Source organism: Prenolepis imparis, unplaced genomic scaffold (assembly GCF_030444845.1).
Source record: "Prenolepis imparis isolate NDT839.2.m4 unplaced genomic scaffold, iyPreImpa1.0 SCAF_10, whole genome shotgun sequence".
Lineage (NCBI taxonomy): Eukaryota > Metazoa > Arthropoda > Insecta > Hymenoptera > Formicidae > Prenolepis > Prenolepis imparis.
The window spans coordinates 6,670,570-6,690,040 of record NW_028141168.1 but is presented as its reverse complement, the minus strand read 5'-3'; the positions used below and the strand labels follow the sequence as shown (position 1 = coordinate 6,690,040).

Genomic DNA, 19,471 nt, shown 5'->3' with positions numbered 1-19,471 from the left:
GATCGCTTTTAAAGTCACAATACATATATGTATTAATTAATCAGGAATTTTATTTTTCACTGACACCATCAATTAGAAAATTAATTTTCATTACTATTAGTATTGGCTGCATATATATCGAAACATTTTATAACACATTTATAATACACGCTAAAGAAAATTTAAGCATCAAATGACAGTCGATATTTTTTTCCCCTAAAAAATAATTTTAATCGTAGCATGTACTTCTTAAAATTTTACGACTATAATATTTGTCTATTGATAAATTCGATCCTGTGAAACTTGTATTCTCTTCCTCTTTGTCCGCTTTACACAATATGTTTGATATTTAAAAAAATTTTTTTTATAAATGCGTCTGAATAAATATGCGTATGTATATTTTCCTAGATTTTTCTTCTTTTGATAATCATAATTTAGTCGTTAAAACGCTTTAAAACACAATACTATCTATGCGAAAAGCTACTAACAAAGCACGGAAATATTTTCTTTCTAGAGACATTAAGTTTGAAATATATTCTACCTCTTGGGATTTTGCAACATAAAATTTCCTCAGCTTGCTTATAGCCGAAAAACAACTGCTGTGATTCACATATTATATTATTCAGCACATGGGAGTTATTCGTATTGCTGCCGATTATTATCCGGAAGAGTTTAGGCATATTGACAGATGGTTGAATCCTTTGTCTACTGGGCAAGCGCAAAATTAGGACGGTTTGGTATAATCGCGAAGAGCGATCAGTCAAACAATAATTTTCATTCAGTAACATCAATGACTGTCAATGAAGGTAAAAAATAATAATAAAATTTTTCTCAAAAAATAGCTCAAAGAATTTCATTATAATATTCTATAAAAATATAATCTCGTTATATGTGTAAAATATAATTGTATAATAGTTTAAGTTTTTATTAAAATCTATTTTTTTTCTTTCTCTAAATTGTATGAAAAGAAACAAATCATGATAAAGATTAATTACTATTGAATTATATTAACATATACTATCCACATAATACAAAAATAATGTTTTTAAAAATTATCAAAAAAATTAATAATAAAATGTTTATAACTTATTAAATGACTTGCTTTTAATGGAATAGATTATTCTGCACATCTGAAAATATGTGTCATTATTTTTTAAATCTTATATTATTTTATATTATTATTTTGTCTTATATATATTTTATGTTTTATGATTTGCTTCTTCACATTTCCTTTTCTTATTAAAACATTAAAAAAATATTCTGCTAAAATAACTACATTCTAGCTATTATATAGTACTTTATTTATTATAAATTTACTAAACAAAAATATCGTACGTTGAATTATATAATAATATTTACACATGATAAACGGTTTTTTAAATGAAGAGAATAGTTTACGTTAAAAAAAAAAAATTTTTTTTGTTACAAGGGGCAAAACTCGATTTTGTGTAAGCAGTCTATATATTTTTTACAAAATTTCACGTTTCGCGAAAATTTGCTAGAGAATACTAAACTTTATACACTAGCAAAATCTCTGCTTTCGACATAAATACTGATTTAATCGAAATGTTTTTCAATGACAAAATTAGACATGCAGAAATATATTGTTTCTCAATCGTTCTTTTTCTATAAAATAAATTTAACAAAACTTTAGTTATAAGTGAAAGAATAATTAAGACAAATTTTTACCAAAATAATACAAGATATTGTAAAGAGATTTCTTGTGGAAAGAAATTTGAAGTTTAAACTGTGTATGTGGATAGAATATAACTATATATGTAAAAATAGTGATAAAATTTAAATAAAAAAAGTGATAAAATCTAAATAAGATAATATTTTCTGTTTCGAACAAATTGCAAAAAGAAATTCTTTTCTTAAAACATTAAGTAAGTAAAAAAAGCAAGATTATCTTGAGATTTCTGAATAAGACTATGTGATTTTTAAACATTTAAATTGATTCCTCTAATTCTGAATATAAAAATATTAAGATAAAATTATAAAAAAATTAATAATTTACAGGATTTTTTATAATTTGATATATTGTGTGTGTGTGCGAAATACAAAATACATATGTGATATTCCATAAAAATCTCATGGTAACTTTAATCTTTCATTAAAAAAAAAAAAAAATTATATATGACAATTACTTTATTGCATTTACTGCTTGTTTACTTTTTTTTTAACTAGATATAATCCTATATATATATTATAATATGCGTACATACATACTTGTGTGTTATGTATACATATAACACTTTTTATCAGTTTATTGCAAATGCCTAGAAAGTTGTGAATTACGATAAACGCTATAATAGCTGAAAGATGTAAATGTAAAATCAGGCAATCCTTGAAAATTTCTTAATAAATAAATAATCACTTAATATATGTAAGAAAAGGAATTGTTAGAAAATAAGAGAATAAAATATTTTTTTCTAAATTAACATTATAAGCAATATATGTATATTCTCTAACATTTTTATTTCTCAGATTTAAGTTACGCATTTAACTTGAGTCGCCAATGTTTGCGGCTAATGGGCATATGGCCCGATCCACATATGTCTTTGAATATTTTTCGGCCAAATATAAGATTCATCATCATTGCCTGTATCCTGAGTCTCTACATGATCGTACCGCAATTGACAAATGTGATTCGCGCTTGGGGCAACGTAGGTCGGATGGTGGAGTATGTAGCCTCCGCCAACTTTGGCTTGATGGCGTTGAGCAAGTTAGTTGCTACCTGGTATCATGGTGAAAGTAAGTTATTGTTTCAGGACGATAAATATGGATTTTTAATTTTATTAAAATTATTTTACTTATTAATTTTTATCATCGGTAATATAAATGTCAAAAAGCTGTATATACTTGCTCAAATTTAAGAACTGTCATTGTATATAATACTCCTTTTTATATAAATTTATTATATAATTTGCTCATATAATGGAACTCTTTGTCCCCGCAAACTTCAGTTTGGTGGCAGTTTGCAAGCTACTTGTTACGAAATATTACGGAGACAGTAAGTTTTTATTTGGAACAATTAAAATATCGTATATATAAATTATTTTTACTGTAGATAATAAAAATAAATTTTTTCTTAAAATCTAAATCATTATATAATTCACACTAATAATAATGTAATTACGTTTAATTTGCAAGAACTCCGAAGGATAATAGTATCGATCATGAACGATTGGATGATCTCGAAGAATGACTGGGAACGAAATACGATGTTGAAGGTCGCAAAATATGGCAGGAACTTATCCTTTAGATATTTCGTGGCCACGATAAGCACGATCATATTTGGTATTGCTTTCTATCTCCAGACATTCTTTAAAAGTATAAATCAACCTCGACGGATTCTTGCCTATCGATTCGACTATATTCAAAAGAGTCCGGATTATGAAATTACCTTCTTCATGCAAATCCTCGGCGGTGCGTGCGCGGTTCTCGGCACCTATACCGTCGACAGTTTTGTCTCGATACTGGTGCTGCATGTGTGCGCACAACTGATAAATCTACGGCTTGCACTTAGCAAATTAGTCGAGAAAGTAACCGAGAGTACAATATCTTCCTTGATATTTACGGAAGGTTTAGCCGCAATCGCTAGACGACACGAGCATCTCATCAGGTACGCATCATCAAGAAGCTTTCGGCGCATTTAACTCATTTATAATATTCTGAAGGATTTGTGTAAAACAAGAGCAGATTAATCTGCTATAAAATATTTATACAAATGAATACTTATATTTAAAAAGAGACGAGAGAGAGAGAGAGAGAGAGAGAGAGAGAGAGAGAGAGAGAGAGAGAGAGAGAGAAATTTAAACTCTGAAGGATCTGTGTAAACAAGAGCAGATTAATCTGCTATAAAATGTTTATACAAATGAATACTTATATTTAAAAAGAGACTTACATGATGCGGAGAAAAATCTAAAAATTTAAATCCAAAATGGTACAAGTGTCTTTCTCCATTTGAGATACTTTCCTTCTCTTTGACATGTCTCACAGTTAAATTTCTGTATTCTAAATTCATTATACCAGACAATTTCTTTTTCTCAACATATGTATATCTTCTATTGTTTTATTTTAATAATATAAGCGCAGAGATTAAAGACGTGCCGTTTTGATTATGCACAACATTTTCATTCTACATATACGTGGGTAAGTGATAAATATGAAAAAAATAGCACAAGAAAAAAAAAGAATTAAGAATATAAAGGATATAAAGGTTCGACTGCACAAACGCGGATGTGTAAGTTTCAAGAAAAATTATTTTTCTTGAAACTAACAATAAGTAGTTGTGCACAGACTACAAATTTTACTTGATGCGATACCAAGTGCTTAAATAGTCTTGTGAATCTGAGATTCTTTTAATTTTAAATACCTCCCGTACTTTTCTAAAGAAGCAAAAAATAGGTTGAAAAATCGAGGTGAATAATCGAGAATCGAACCCTCTTAATGGGTAATTTAAATTAAATTTTACATACACATACACACACACAAGGGAATTGTTTCAATTTCTTAATATCAGACTTAAATATAAATAAATGTAAAATTGAAAATAATGTCTTACATGTATAAAATGTAGAATAACATTTTTTAAGTTTGTATATATTAAGATTTTCTAATAATAAGTCGATATTGTAGTGAATAATGTACAAATTTTCAAGGACTGTAAAGACGATCGACAAGTGCTACAGCGCAGTATTATTTATACATCTATTTGCCGCCATTCTTCAGTTATGTTTAATAACCTTTCAAGTTTTCACGGTAAGTGAGAAAGTTTGTACATTTGTCTTTTCTCGCGCATTTCATAAAAATAAAAAAATAAATATGTATAAAATTTTTAATTTAATTTAATTTAAAAAAATGACACTCTCTTTCTTATTATAGTATTATTATATCTCATTATATAATATGTTATATCACATTATATAATATAGTTTATTAACATATGCAATTAGTAAAAAAATATATAATTTTCAGATAATAACAAACAATATAAGCTTGCCTATTATCAGGATGATTTTCCTCACGTTTTACATTTACTTTGTATTGATGGAATTATTTTCTTATTCTTACGCCGCTGAAATACTTTTGCAAGAGGTAAAACAAATATTGCACATTAACGCAACTTGAGGAAAACAATATATAATTTTCAGAGTACTCGTCTAGCATACGGTGTGTTTGAATGCAAGTGGTATGATCTATCACCGAAAGATGCGAAGGCCTTAATGTTTATTGTACATCGATCTAATATTCCGCTTAAATTGACAGCTGGAAAATTCGGAAACTTTTCGATAGAATTATTTGGAACAGTAAGATACCTATATACAAAAAAATATATATATGTATTTATATTATATTTCTTTCCAATCATTACGCAAAACGATTTTTTAATATAAAAATAAGATATTTTATTTTTGCTTTATTAAATATTGCATTGTTTATTGTATATGTTATATACGCGCACGCATATAATTATTTATTATTACTATTTTTTGTAAAAATAAGATTAAAAGTTTCATCTGTTATTTTTATTTTAGGCAGTAAGATCGTCAGTGGGATACTTATCTGCGTTGCTGTCAATTACAACATAATGAAAGATTATTAAACTGATTCTATATATGCTGACTATACTACATGAGTATTCAAACAACGAAATGAATAAATTTATATGCACTGCTTGTAATTTACATTTACTAAAAGCAAATATACATTTTTGTGTAGCAAATAAAAAGCTGTATTTATTTCTCTCTGTTGAGCGATATTATAATAAATTGAGCATACACATTATAGATTTATTCACACACATATTACTTCCGCAGATATAACATCCTTTGCTATATACAATTGAATTAGAAATATCACTCTCTGTTTATTCATCTGAATACTGACTATGAAGTTATTTTTAATTTTCAAACAAATAAATTAATTTTTCTTTTTATCCCGTTAAAAATTGCATTTAATAATCACAGAGTAGAAAAAGAGACTTAATTTTATATATTTTTTACGATATATGATATAAAGACATAGAAATAAATTTGCGCCATGCATATACCATCAGTGTTTTAAAAATTTAATTTAAAACTCAAATATTGTGTATATGTATACGTATTGTGAATTTCACATCACTTCCACATTTTTTACAACTTACGCATTGTGAAAGCAAATAAGTTTAATAAATAAAGTTCAAATTAAAGTTTAGAATTTTATTCTTTTCTTCTTCAAATCCTTAAGCGACATTTATAAATTTTAATTTCTTTGAAAGCAAGTTTTATTTATATGATTTAATATCTAATGATTAATATAATAATATAATATAATAATATCTGATGACTAATATAATAATAATAGTAGTAAGAATATTATAAAATTCTTATAACAAACGATATAGCTTCTTATATAAAAACAATATTGCTTTTTATAGAAAAGATATTGCTTCTTTGCAGCGTGATATGTCAAGTTTCCATTAAGGGACACCGCAATCTGTATGAAAAATCGTCTCTTGGTGAAATTAATTCCAATTGTGAAAATTGAAACTTTATGACTTCCTGATTAAAAGTTTTCACAAATACAAGTCACGCGGAATTGTAATGTAGCTACAGGAACACATCAAAGATGGTCAGTATCACGTTATCAATTTTACTCATTAATATGACTTTTTGTTACATTAATAAATTCATAAAAAATAGAAATAGATATTATAATTATTTTCTCATTGTCTTCTTTGCATCTATTTAGCTTTCACAAGAAAAATATATTTCGTACTTTTATTGTTTTATTATCTGCCGCATCTTGCGCAGACGCATAGACAGAAACATAAGAATAAATAAATAGTTATCGTTATTGTATAATATATTGTGCAAAAAATTCTCTAATATTGTTCTAATATTAGCTATATTTCTTTTTATATACGTAGGTATTCTAAGTTATAATTAACGGTGTATCCTCCCACTTGACATTACAAGTGTATGTGTTTTAAAAAATTTAATGAACTAATACAAAGAAATTTTGTATTAATTGATCGATCAAATGACTTGAAGCATTTGTAAAGCCAAGTAGAGTACACCATAAAATTTTTATAATTCCAAAGTAGTGTTGCCCGAGTTGATACAATATAAAGGAGAGTTGCCGAAATCATACCGATCTTTCAAATCCATTTTACCGTATCAAAATTTCTTTATTATTGTATATAAACAATATTTAACTGTAAAAATAAATGAACAATATATAAAAAATATAAACAAAAGATTTCCAGATTATATCTTATTTTGTGCGTGTTACTATCATTTAAAAAATCAGGATTAATATAATTTTTGACTAACTTATTTTAACTGATAATAAATAATTTAACAATGTAGATAATCTTTTATTTATCATTTTTGTATTTTCTTAAAAATAAATTTATATAGCAGAATATTTTACATTTATTTTATATACATATTACATTTATAGTACATATTATTATAAAACTTAAATCAATATTTGTAGATAAATTAAATCATGCATGTTTTCTAAATCCACAAGATTTCTTTTAAAAAAATATATATTATTATTACTATTATTATTGTCTCAATTGTAACTTATAAATATGTTATTTAATAATTGTTTTACTATATGCTGAATACTTTCTGTTTTGTTATTAACAAAATATGATTTAATATAAAATATGAATTATTATTAATATAAATATGTTATTTCTTAATAATGATATGCTAATTGCTTGTTTATTTGTTCTTACTATGTATAAGTATATGTTAGTAAATCAATCATATTTTTCTCAGCCAATTTTTTATTATTTCCATTTGCAGATTTCTTACTTTTAAAGAAGGTACGATTTAAAAGTCCGATTGCTTAAATCATATCTTTTACATATGTTATTATATGTATTGTTCTTGACAAAAAGTTAAACATGTAATAATCTTAAAATCAAGCTATATTTTCCAATATTAATTTTATGTATTTAAAAAGCTAAATAGGAAATATAACACATAAAATATCTTAAATGTACACTTTAAGCAACTCTCCTTTAATTGTATCAGATTTGCTACATATTTTCAATTAAAAAATATATGATATTACATTAAAAAACCATAAATCTAATATAATTTTCATATTCGATAAAAACTCTTATTCTGATATTACTTTTTGATAAAGTTATTTATGAATTGTTAATATTAACAAGTACGAAGTTACAATAATAATTATAATGATGAACTTATTTATACCTCAAATAATACAAAGTTTTTGAATAACAGTAACTAATATAAAACTAGCCCGTCAGCTGTTAGCATTCACAAGTTTATGGAATAAGAAAAAAATGCCGCTAAATGTGTATTTCATTATTAAAACTTAAAGCACATGTAACTACAATTCGCTGCAATCCAGCTTTTTCACAAAATATTAATTAATTAATAATAATAATTGTTCTTCGTCCTGACAACACCCAAAATTACACCATAATACCACATGTATCTATCGTTCAATTTTATTAAGCTGTCACTTAATAATAAATTTTGTATGTGCTAATTTATCTAACATCGTTAAAAATATAATACACACTATACATATATACAATATAATACACACTATACATATATACAATATAATACACACTATAAAAATAATTTTAAAAAAAATTGCACTAATCAAAGAACAATATTCCATTGACATACTAATAGTATAAAATAATTTTTCACGAACGCACCAATCAAAGAACAATTTTTCACTAATATCATATTAATCATATACATATATCAAAGCACTTTGTAACACTTCATACGCTGATTTTCTCAAGTGTCGAATAATAATCGACAACTTTTGCAAACATTTTTTTCATAATTTATTCTCTCTCAAATTTTGTCGTCATAGACACGAGCCTATAACATTTATTAATAAATTCTTTCCTTTATCGTAATATTTTTGCATTCTCTCTTTTTTCGTTTTAAATCTACAATATTCTGAGGGAACATTCTCCTTTTCTTATTCTTGTTATGAATGCGTCTGACATATCATTTTATAGTTTGTGTGAACTTCTTCTAGATCCCCTTTTTTTTCCTTCGTATCGTAATCATAATTTAATCATTAAACCGCTTTGAAATGCACAGCTGCTCGTAGAAGCCACTGATGAAATAATGTTATGTTCTCTTTCTGCAGTTGAGTTTCAAACAAATCCCACCTTGAAATTCTCTACAATACGAAACCTGAATCCCCTCACCTCGCTTATAGTCGAAAAGCAAGTGCTGTATTCACAATGTACGATTCAGCGCATTGTGGTTGTCATGGTAGTTACTACATATATTACTGTTGTATTCGAAAGGGTTTACAGACATATTGGTAAAGGCTAGTCGTTGAATGTGCTGAGCAAGCGCAAAATCAAAGCGGTTTGATATAATTGCAAAGAGTGATGCAGTCTAACGATAATTCTTATTCAGTGAACATCAATGAATGTCAATAAAGGTAGAATATATCTCGGAAAAATAACAAAATTGTTTATACTACAATATTCTTCAAAAAATATAATCGCATTATATATAAAATATAATTGTATAATATCAAGTTTATTTCAAAATCAAGTTCTTTTTCTGACAATGAATAAGTGATAAAAACTTTGCATTTCAATTTAAACTTTATAAAAAACATCTCGATAACGATTAATCATTACTAAACTACTATCTACGTGATAAAAAAATTAATATAAAATGTCTTTAAATTAACAAAATAAAATTAATAAAATGTTTAATCATTTATCGCTTTAATTAAATAAATTGATCTTTTCAAATTATTCTGCACATCTCGGGAAAACTATGTGTTACCTTTATTATATTTTATATACTAATTTAATATATATATTATACTGTCTTATATTTTATATTTTACTGTTTATTTTTACATTATATTTACTTTGTATTATTGATATTAAAAAATATTTTTTCTATTAAAATAACTATTCTTCCGGTTGTGGTATTCAATACGTTATTTATTAAACGTTCACTAAATAAAATATTTTGTACAAAAAGGATTGTATAATAATATTTGCACATTGTTTAAAAGTTCTCTACAAATAAAGAGAGTAAAATTCACTCTTAATAATTTTTCGCAAAGGCTTACAAAACTCATAATTTTTTGCAAGCAGTCTATAGACCTTCGTTAGAACTTCATGTTTCACCAAAGTTGTCAGAGTGGATATTAAACTTTGTACGCCAGCAAAAAATGTTTACTTTCGACATACAGATTGAATCATAGTGGTTTTGAATCATAGTGGTGAGATTAAGCATAATGTATAAATGAAATGATTGAGTTGCATCAATCGACTAATGATTTCTCTCACGTCATATAAATCGAATTATGAACAATTTTAAAACTTTTAAAAAGTTAAATCAAAACAATTTTTCATTAGTATAATAATATAAAATCTTACAAGAAGAAATCTTGTAAAGAGATTTGAAACTCTATATTATTGCTAAAAATTTTTAATATTTTCCTAGTAGAATAATATTGTTTTTACTTACTTTGTCTATTATTTATCAATTTTAATAGTCACTTTTCGAATAAAAATTTTTTTAGGAAAATGTTTAAGAAAATTCTTTAATCCGTAACATTTATATCAATCACTCTGACTTATAGTAAATTTGAAAAATTAATACAAATAAACTAAATGTTATGATATGATGATACAGTATATTTATCGTATCCAAGATTTTATAGTCATTTAAAATAAAGAAGTGTTGCATATCAAATTGTATAAAACTATTATAAAAATTGTATGTGTGTATTATATATATGTGTTGTACATATATATATATATATACTATTGACTTGCGCATATAAGAAGAAGAGCTTCAGCAATGTGGAACATTACTTACAGTGTTGTAAGATTTTCTAAATGCAATTTATTAGAAATGCCTAAAAAGTGGTTGATACTATAATGATTGACAAATTATGTATAACTATAGAATATGGATAAAAAAAAGTTCTTGAAGATTTGTCTCAATAAATTAATTACATAAATTGATTACAAATACAGATACACTTTACATGTAAAAAATTATATTTAATCATATTAAACAAGGAAATTTGCAAAAATAATATTGAAAGAAAAATAATATTTTTGCTAAACTGTCATTATAAGCAATGATATTTCTTCTAAAATATAAATAATTTGTCAGATTTAAATTACGCTTTTACATTGAGCCGACAATGTATGCGGATATTAGGCATATGGCCCGATCTAAATGTCTCTTTGAATGTTTTTCGTCGACCAAAAATAGCATTCATGCTTGCTACGTTTATTATGGGTCTTTATGTAATCACCCCGCAAATAATAAATGTGATCCGTGCGTGGGGTAATGTGAGTCGAATGATGGAACTCTTTGTTGCCACCAATTTCAGTTTGATGGCAATATCCAAGATGGCTATTACCAGATATCACGGCAAGAGTAAGTTATCATTTTTCAATAATAAAAATATCAAATAGATTTGTATTTATCGTGAATAGTATAAATGTTCATGTTGAATTTTCCTTATTAAAGTAAATCTAAAGCTGTTAACAGTTCTTCTTATATAAAGATAATTTGCTTTGTCAGTTCAAATATTTATATTAGTAATAATATAGCTACGTTTAATTTGAAAGAACTTCGAACGCTAATAACATCGATTATGACCGATTGGATGACTTCGAAGAGCAATTGGGAACGAAATACGATGTTGAAGCTAGCGAGAAGTGGCAGAAGCTTATCTTTTGGATATTTCATAACTGCGATATGCACACTCATGCTTGGATATACTTTACGATTCGTGATTTTCTTTCAAACCGTTCACCAACCTCGACGATACCTTTACTACCGGTTCGACTACATTCAAAAGAGTCCTTATTTCGAAATCACATTTTTCTTGCAAATATTCGGCGGCACGTATGCAGTTCTCGGCAACTATAGCGTCGACAGTTTCATCTCGATACTCGTGTTGCATATGTGCGGACAACTAATTAATCTACGAACCATACTCAACAATTTGATCGACAAATTAGACAATAGATCGATATCTTCGATGAAATTTAGAAAGGGCCTAACTGCGATCGTTATACGACACGAGTATTTAATCAGGTACGTTTGGGAATTTTCAGCGTATTAATTATATACATATATATTACTTTAACGTATTTATAGACAAGAAGAAGCATATATTATTTTGCGATAAAAATACGAATCAAATACCATGTTATATTTAATAAGAAAATATATATACGAGAGATGCAGTTTGTGCATAATGTACAAATTTTAATTCTTTCCCTTTATATTAAATTTTCGTATTTTAAAATTCATTAAAATCTAAGGTCCTCCCTTTTTATATTTGAATATTTTACTTGATATATGTGTACATATATTGAAGATGTTGTTCTGATTATGCGCATAACGATATCTTCATTTTACGCATGCGTATCAAGTGATAAATGTGAAGTAATGGGAGATTAACGCAAAAGAAACGAATACGAATTGACTTTATACTCTTTAAACTATTTAAAACTGTCAAATTAAAATATATATATGTATAACAAAATTAATTGATTTTATCTTATGAATTCAAAATTCAAAATAACATTTTTTAAAGATTTCTGTATTGTAAAACTCTCTAATAATAAGTTGACAATATATTATATATGAGTATGTAATGTATGAATTTTCAAGGAATGCAAAGACGATCGACAATTGCTACAGCCCACTATTGTTTATGCATATGCTAGGCGCTTCTTTTCAGTTATGTCTTGTAACCTTTCAAGTTTTTACGGTAAGTAAATTCGAATGTATATAATTTTGGATGTGTATGTGTATAATTTCTATATTATTTTATATGTAAAATTGAAATATAATATAAAATTTAATTAAATATAAAATTAAAATATAATATAAAATTTCATAAAAATAAAAAAGATTATTTTTCAGAATATATTATTGTACATTGCATTAGAATTATATAACTGTAATATCTATCGTGCAACTATTGCACTAACAAAAGTATTATTTTCAGATGATAATGGATAATTTGGACGTTTCTCCTGGCAAAATAATTTTTCTCGCGTTTTATATTTCTCTCGTGTTGACGCAATTGTACGTTTATTGTTACGCTGCTGAAAGACTCTTGACGGAGGTAAAGAAATTATGTATATTAACGCTACTTATTCAAAACAAAAATGTAATTTTTTTAGAGCATCAATATGGCGTATGGCGTGTATGAATGCAAATGGTACGATATATCGCCAAAAGATGCGAAAGACTTAATGTTTATCGTATATCGATCTGTGATTCCGCTTAAATTGACAGCTGGGAAATTTGGAAATTTTTCGTTAGAATTGTTCGGAATAGTAAGATATATAACTGCGAGAAAAACTACATTGTTTTACATGCAGTCGTTATACAAGAATATTCATTTTTTTAGTTTATAAAAACGTTTTGTTCTATTTTTATTTATATATTATATATTATTTATTATTTATTATTCATTTTATATTATGTATTATTTATATATTTTTCTCTTCTCTATACAAAGATTTATTATCATTATTATCATCCGTGAAAAAAAAATTCAACATTTGATCTATAATTTTTACTCCATTTAGGCGGTAAAAACGTCAATGGGATATTTATCTGCGTTATTAACAATAAGAGAATAAAGGAAATAATGTCGACTTAATTCTATAATAACTGTGACTATATCGATTTATAATTGATTAGCTCGAATAATGAAAGCAATGAACAGATTTACATGCACTGCCTCTGTAACATCACTTTTATTGAATAAACATTTGTGCAAGGAAGTTATTTATTTGTTTCTGTTGATTAGCATATCATGAAAAATTAGTTGACAAATAATTATAAGTTATATAAAAAAATTTTAAAGAAAAGCAATCATTCAATTTTAATGTATTATTTGTGTAAACATATAATCCAATCTTACATTTACAAAAATATTTCCACTCAATTAATACATAATTTATTAATATCGCGTTTAAGACCATTTTTATTTGGCTGAAAAAAATCTGAAATAACACGAAAACTAAGCTTTCTATATCTGGCCACTTCTCCAAGATAAATGCTAATCATTTATCAAATCATATGGTTCGATCAGATAATCGATACGATTTTTACTGTCCTCTGTTACTATCCTCTACATATTTTTAATAGTAAATTCAAGAAAACTTTCTTGTTATTATATAAACAAATAGATCGTTCAAATTAACAACAGACAAGTCTTCAATATACATATTTTAGCAATTTATCCTATCCAAATAGGATTAATTGCATAAAAACAAATTAATTTGATATACAATGTAGGAAAAAAGTCATACAATTTCGGGCATTATAATTCAACATAACTGCCGGGAAAAACTATATAGACTTTAATATATCTATTTTTAATATAAACAAGTATTATATTTTTCTTTCTTAGAAAAAATATTTGTTGCAAACCGTGCGAAATATATATAGGTACAAAATATATGGAGTTTTTATATTTTTAAAGTAATTAATATAGCAATAATAATGACATCAAAAATATGTCACATATTTTTAAAATCAACCAATAGTTGTAGAATGTACAATGACCATGAGAGTTCCATGTATCATCGCTATTCGCTTAAGAAGTTCTTCAAGAGAGGGAACCTTTGTATTGTAACAATGCTTCCGAAGAAATAATTTATATTATTTTAATATATATTAATATAATATTGTTATAATATTATTATAATATTATTAATCTTAATATAATATTAAATATAATATTATTTTAATATAATATAATATTTTATTTAAGAGTTTAATAATTATTATCATTTTTTATTTGTTCGATAATAAAAAATATTGATAAATTGCTATATATAGTTCAGAAATGTTTAATATTTCCAAAACAATAGTAATAGTAAACAGTGATATAAATGCTTTTAAACGTAAAATATTGCAGATTTTTTGAAATTTGCTTGTTTTGTTAAAAATAATTTTAAAAAAAATATTTTAAAAAATATTCGAGTCTTTCATTTTCATTATTTATTAACTATTATTATTATTCACAAAAAGTATTTAAAATGAAAAGAATTTTGTATTACACTGAAAAATGTTCATCATGTTAATAATTATACACTAGTCTTTTGATTTTTTTTATAAGAAAAAATATCATATATGTTGTCGGCTACATACATAGGATTATTTTGCTTATATAACATTCTCAAAGAGCATGCGTCGTCAAGATTCGCATGCGCCTGGAGATAGATTCTTTCAGTTACTTTAACGTCGTTGTCGCGAAAACCTCAAGAAATGTCGATCGAGGTCGGTTTCGTTCTTTAAATCTCTCCCTCTAAAAATACTTCGTAAATTTAAAAAAATAATAAACTACTTAATATGCAAGAATCTTTCATAAAACTAATCGAAATGGCAATGAGCATTCTATTAAGATTATTAAGAATTTATTCGATTATTGCATGTATATCATCGAGTTTTTTCAACAAAGATTAATTTTTAAAATACATATTTCTTGTTTCTATTCGTTAATTTTGTTTTATCAAATTGGAATAAATATTTCACTTCCAATTTATTAACATGGCTTTCTTTCTTCTTAATGTTAACATTATTAGAATGCCACAAAGTGCTACAAAATTCCAGAAAGAATTTCGCATGATATCTTATTGATATCTTATCTTTGTCTAAAAAGGCAGACTTCAAATACGCGCACGGGTGGAATCGTTATACTATGATGTTTGTGGGAATTTGGCCGGAGAATAAAAACCTGAGTCGAGCTTCTAGCTACAAGGCGATAATTCCAATTCTAACAATGTTCTGCTTCGTATGCGCGCCACAGTCGGCCAATTTATTGTTCATCTGGGGCGACTTTGATTTGGTGGTAGAAAACTTCTCCACAAATATAACGATTACAATCTCGCTGTTAAAGACCATCATATTTTGTTCAAACAGTGGATGTAAATATATGAAATTTTCATACCACAAAAAAGTATCACTAAAAGTCCCATTTCTTATCTACATGACGCGTATAGCAATTTTTAATAGCTATAGATTTTTATAGAGATCATAAATAGAATATTTGAATAATAAATTCCGATAAGATGCAAACTAATCAGAGTGTTTTCAATTTAAAGGTGCATTGTAGATATTTTCAATTTTGTTTTACATTAAAAAATATATTATCACACATATTTGGAAACTAATAGTCATTGTAATAGAGAAAGTATATTGAAATAGAGTTGATTTTTTATTGGATTAATATTTTAAATTTTTTCTGTGTCCTAAAAAAAAGCCCTGAAAATACTAATGTCATGCATGAAGAGGGACTGGAGCGTGACCGTGGGTGAACAAAATCGCAAAATAATGTCAAATGTAGCAAGGACCACTCGAAATATATCGATAAGGAGCACCCTGATGGTTGAAATGGTGGTGACTACCTACGTAGTGTTTCGATACATCAACATCCGACATGCCGGTCGTCAGTTAATCTTTCCCGCGTACTTTCCTTACAACGTGAGCAGTAGTCCTTGCTACGAATTGACCTTACTAGGACAGTTCATCGGCGCTGGGTACGCGGCGATTACTTATACATCAATTGACACTTTCATCGCCACTCTGGTACTTCACACGTGTGGTCAACTCGCGAATTTACGTTGCGAATTGATGAATCTACGCGCCCGCACGCGGGCGGAATTCCAGGCAAAATTGGGGAAGATCGTAAGAAAGCACGAGTATCTCAACAGGTGAGAAATCAATTGAGTAAAAGCACGATGCAAAAAAAAACCATGAAAAATTACTTGATATTTTCACTCGATATTCTCCTCGATTTTTTGACAATTTTCCTAACAAATCTACCTCGGATAATCACCTTTTTCTGACTTATTCATAAGAAACACAAATCATAGCGCACAGCAAAATACTTACAAAATATACATATACATATAGGTCAAAAATTTTACATTCAAGAAAACTGTAACTTCGAACGCGTCAAAAAAGAACTAAAAAAAAAAATCTCGATATTTTCCGGTACGATATTCCATTTGTGATATTTCACTTGGATCTACTCGTGGCCAATTGTTTAGTTATTTCAAGATATATTGGATTTTTTTGCAAAATATTATATAAAATAAAGTTCTATAAACTTCTCCTTGCATGATTAAAGGTACCTATCGAAATTGACGATACGATTTGTTTGGAGAAACAAATGTGATTTAAAGCTAGAATTTCACTATAAAAAATACTTTTATCTTCACATAATGATATTTTCCATAAGATTTGCAGAAACAATCGAGAACTGTTTCAACATGATGCTTCTGATACAAATGCTGGGATGCTCGTTGCAACTTTGTTTCCAATGTTTACAGGCGTTCATGGTGAGTCGCACAAAGAAAGGACAGATAATCCTATTGAAAATAAATAAGAAAACTAATTGGATTGTCGTCACAATCCTTCGTTATTTTGTAGTCGATAATTGGCGAAATGAACGAACTCTTCATTTTTCAAATGATCTATCTAATTGTATACGTGGTTTACATATTGCTGCAGTTGTACCTATACTGTTACATCGGCGAAAGATTACTTGTCGAGGTAATACGATGATTATTGATAATTTCCAATAATGTGTTAACGTAATTAATAATATCTTATTGATGTGTTAAAGTAAGTCCTAATATATTGGTAATTTTTATGTATATTTTTAAAATTATGTCTATATCTCAGATCAAATCCTCGAAAAGAAAAATTAAATTCTCAGACAAAGATAAAATTTATTTCGTACTTCTAAATATTTGTAAATAATGTTATCTCAATCGACAATCTCAAATATATTTTTGGTTCAATAAGCATTGTAACATTAAAATTCTTTAGTAGAACTTCATTCTTGTTTTTTTTTAAGAGCTTTATTTAGAAGAACTTTTTTTAGAACTTTATTCTAAATACTATTCTAGAAAACGAAATTGCTTCGTTCTGACAATGACCATATTACAGTCATTAACTATACACGCTTTCGTATTAAGGCAATCTGCATGACGCCTTGAATGTTAACAAGCGAAATGATATACGCATTTTATTTCTCGCAACATGTTTTGCTACTCATTTAATATATTAATTAGCTGACTTCTAAAGGTCGCTCATCTAGAAAATAGATAAACATGCAAACAATAAGCAATAAATAAAAACAAACAAATATATATTTAAAATTTCAATCAAAAATGGAAATTTTAAATGTGTAAGTTATGTGTTCAACTTCTTTTTAAATCTAATAATAGATATAATCTATTATATAGAAACAAACATTATTTTTGTAATATTATTCTGGAATCTCATATAAGAAGAAACATTTATTTATTATTTTAATAATTTATAATTTATGTATGTGCACAATATGAATTGATAAAATAAAAAATCGTAAATGATCAACATGATTTTTTGATATAAAATATATAATAAAGTATAGAAAAAGATACACAAAATGCTAATATCGATAGAATACATCGATCGATTGACGAAAAAGAGAGAAAGAAACTATATTGAAAACAAAAAAAAATTATTTTGCCACAAAAAATTAATGTGGACTTTTTGTAAATTTATATATAATTTTCTATGATTTATATATGATTTAAAAAATATAAAATATAAGATTTTCTAATTCGCGTTTATACATATTTAGTGCGACCGCTTCTTCATTTCGTCGCGCTACTATAACTCATGTTTCTCCTTTAGAAATCTCTGAATTTGACATTCCAGAGCACGAAAATAGCATACGCGGTGTATGACTGCAGTTGGTACAACTTGTCAGCGTGCGAAACAAAATCGCTAATGATCATCATGTGTCGTGCTCACTCGCCATTACACATCACCGCCGGCCGGTTCTGTTCCTTCAACCAGGAACTCTTCAGCGAGGTATAAAAATATAACATTGCTATCAATAATTATCATTTTTTTTTGCACTTTGCATTATTTTAACAAATTTATATACATAGATATATAAATACGTATTTTTTTTATTGTTTTATTTGTTTTATTTTTTATAAAAAGTTTGAATCCTGTTTTATTTCAACATAACGAAAAATACGTATAAGCTTTTTGTCGAACATAAGAATTATAATAGTCATACTAACTAGAAATGTAAAGTGTGTTAACTCAAAAAAATTTAGTTGTCATTAAGATCAAAATCGATTTCGTATATCAATTTTAGGTTCTGAAGAGATCAGTAACTTATATGTCGTTCCTCTGCGCAATGAATACTTTTTAGAGTGAAAACTAAATGATTTAATAATGCGGAAGAGAATCTATATCAATTGTTTAATAAGATTATATCGATTGTAATAGAAGCGATATATATTTTCGAGACATTTGTAAAATGTATATACTCTAATAAAGTAGTAGAAGATATAAATTATATATTGATTATAAAAAAAATCAATATGTAAATTAATATAATGCAATGCAGAAATGTTTTTATACTACAAGATAAAGATTTAAGAGTT

General features: G+C 26.5%; 3 protein-coding genes across 8 annotated transcripts in view; 2 read left to right on the top strand and 1 right to left on the bottom strand.

The window, feature by feature from the left end:
- Positions 1-19,471, bottom strand: part of LOC145941913 (uncharacterized) — a 246,211-nt gene that overhangs the window by 76,091 nt on the left and 150,649 nt on the right. The window lies entirely within an intron of this gene.
- LOC145941474 (uncharacterized) lies at positions 718-13,645 on the top strand. The gene is made up of 15 exons (XM_083047584.1): positions 718-785; positions 2,467-2,733; positions 3,133-3,604; positions 4,644-4,743; positions 4,960-5,079; positions 5,136-5,291; positions 5,520-5,571; positions 9,133-9,312; positions 9,415-9,435; positions 11,145-11,414; positions 11,609-12,080; positions 12,663-12,762; positions 13,003-13,122; positions 13,181-13,336; positions 13,592-13,645. The coding sequence occupies exons 1-15, from the start codon at positions 770-772 to the stop codon at positions 13,643-13,645; spliced, it is 2,556 nt and encodes an 851-aa protein (XP_082903710.1). The 5' UTR covers positions 718-769.
- On the top strand, positions 15,275-19,264 carry Or115 (odorant receptor 115). Of its 2 annotated transcripts, XM_083047499.1 has the most exons (6): positions 15,275-15,293; positions 16,360-16,726; positions 17,257-17,356; positions 17,448-17,570; positions 18,729-18,884; positions 19,180-19,264. In XM_083047499.1, exons 2-6 carry the CDS (start codon positions 16,398-16,400, stop codon positions 19,234-19,236), a joined length of 765 nt encoding a protein of 254 aa, XP_082903625.1. In that variant the 5' UTR covers positions 15,275-15,293; positions 16,360-16,397; the 3' UTR covers positions 19,237-19,264. The 2 variants fall into 2 exon arrangements, with proteins under 2 accessions (XP_082903625.1, XP_082903623.1); XM_083047497.1 differs by lacking the exon at positions 15,275-15,293 and having other exon boundaries at positions 16,283-16,726.

Excerpts from the sequence above, each read along its gene's own strand:
- LOC145941474 (XM_083047584.1), top strand. Across the intron at positions 4,744-4,959 it reads TAACCTTTCAAGTTTTCACG|ATAATAACAAACAATATAAG; the intron begins GTAAGTGAGAAA and ends TATAATTTTCAG. Across the intron at positions 5,080-5,135 it reads CTGAAATACTTTTGCAAGAG|AGTACTCGTCTAGCATACGG; the intron begins GTAAAACAAATA and ends TATAATTTTCAG.
- Or115 (XM_083047497.1), top strand. The coding sequence starts at position 16,290 with ATGTCATGCATGAAGAGGGACTGGAGCGTGACCGTGGGTGAACAAAAT. Across the intron at positions 17,357-17,447 it reads AATGTTTACAGGCGTTCATG|TCGATAATTGGCGAAATGAA; the intron begins GTGAGTCGCACA and ends GTTATTTTGTAG. Across the intron at positions 18,885-19,179 it reads ACCAGGAACTCTTCAGCGAG|GTTCTGAAGAGATCAGTAAC; the intron begins GTATAAAAATAT and ends TATCAATTTTAG.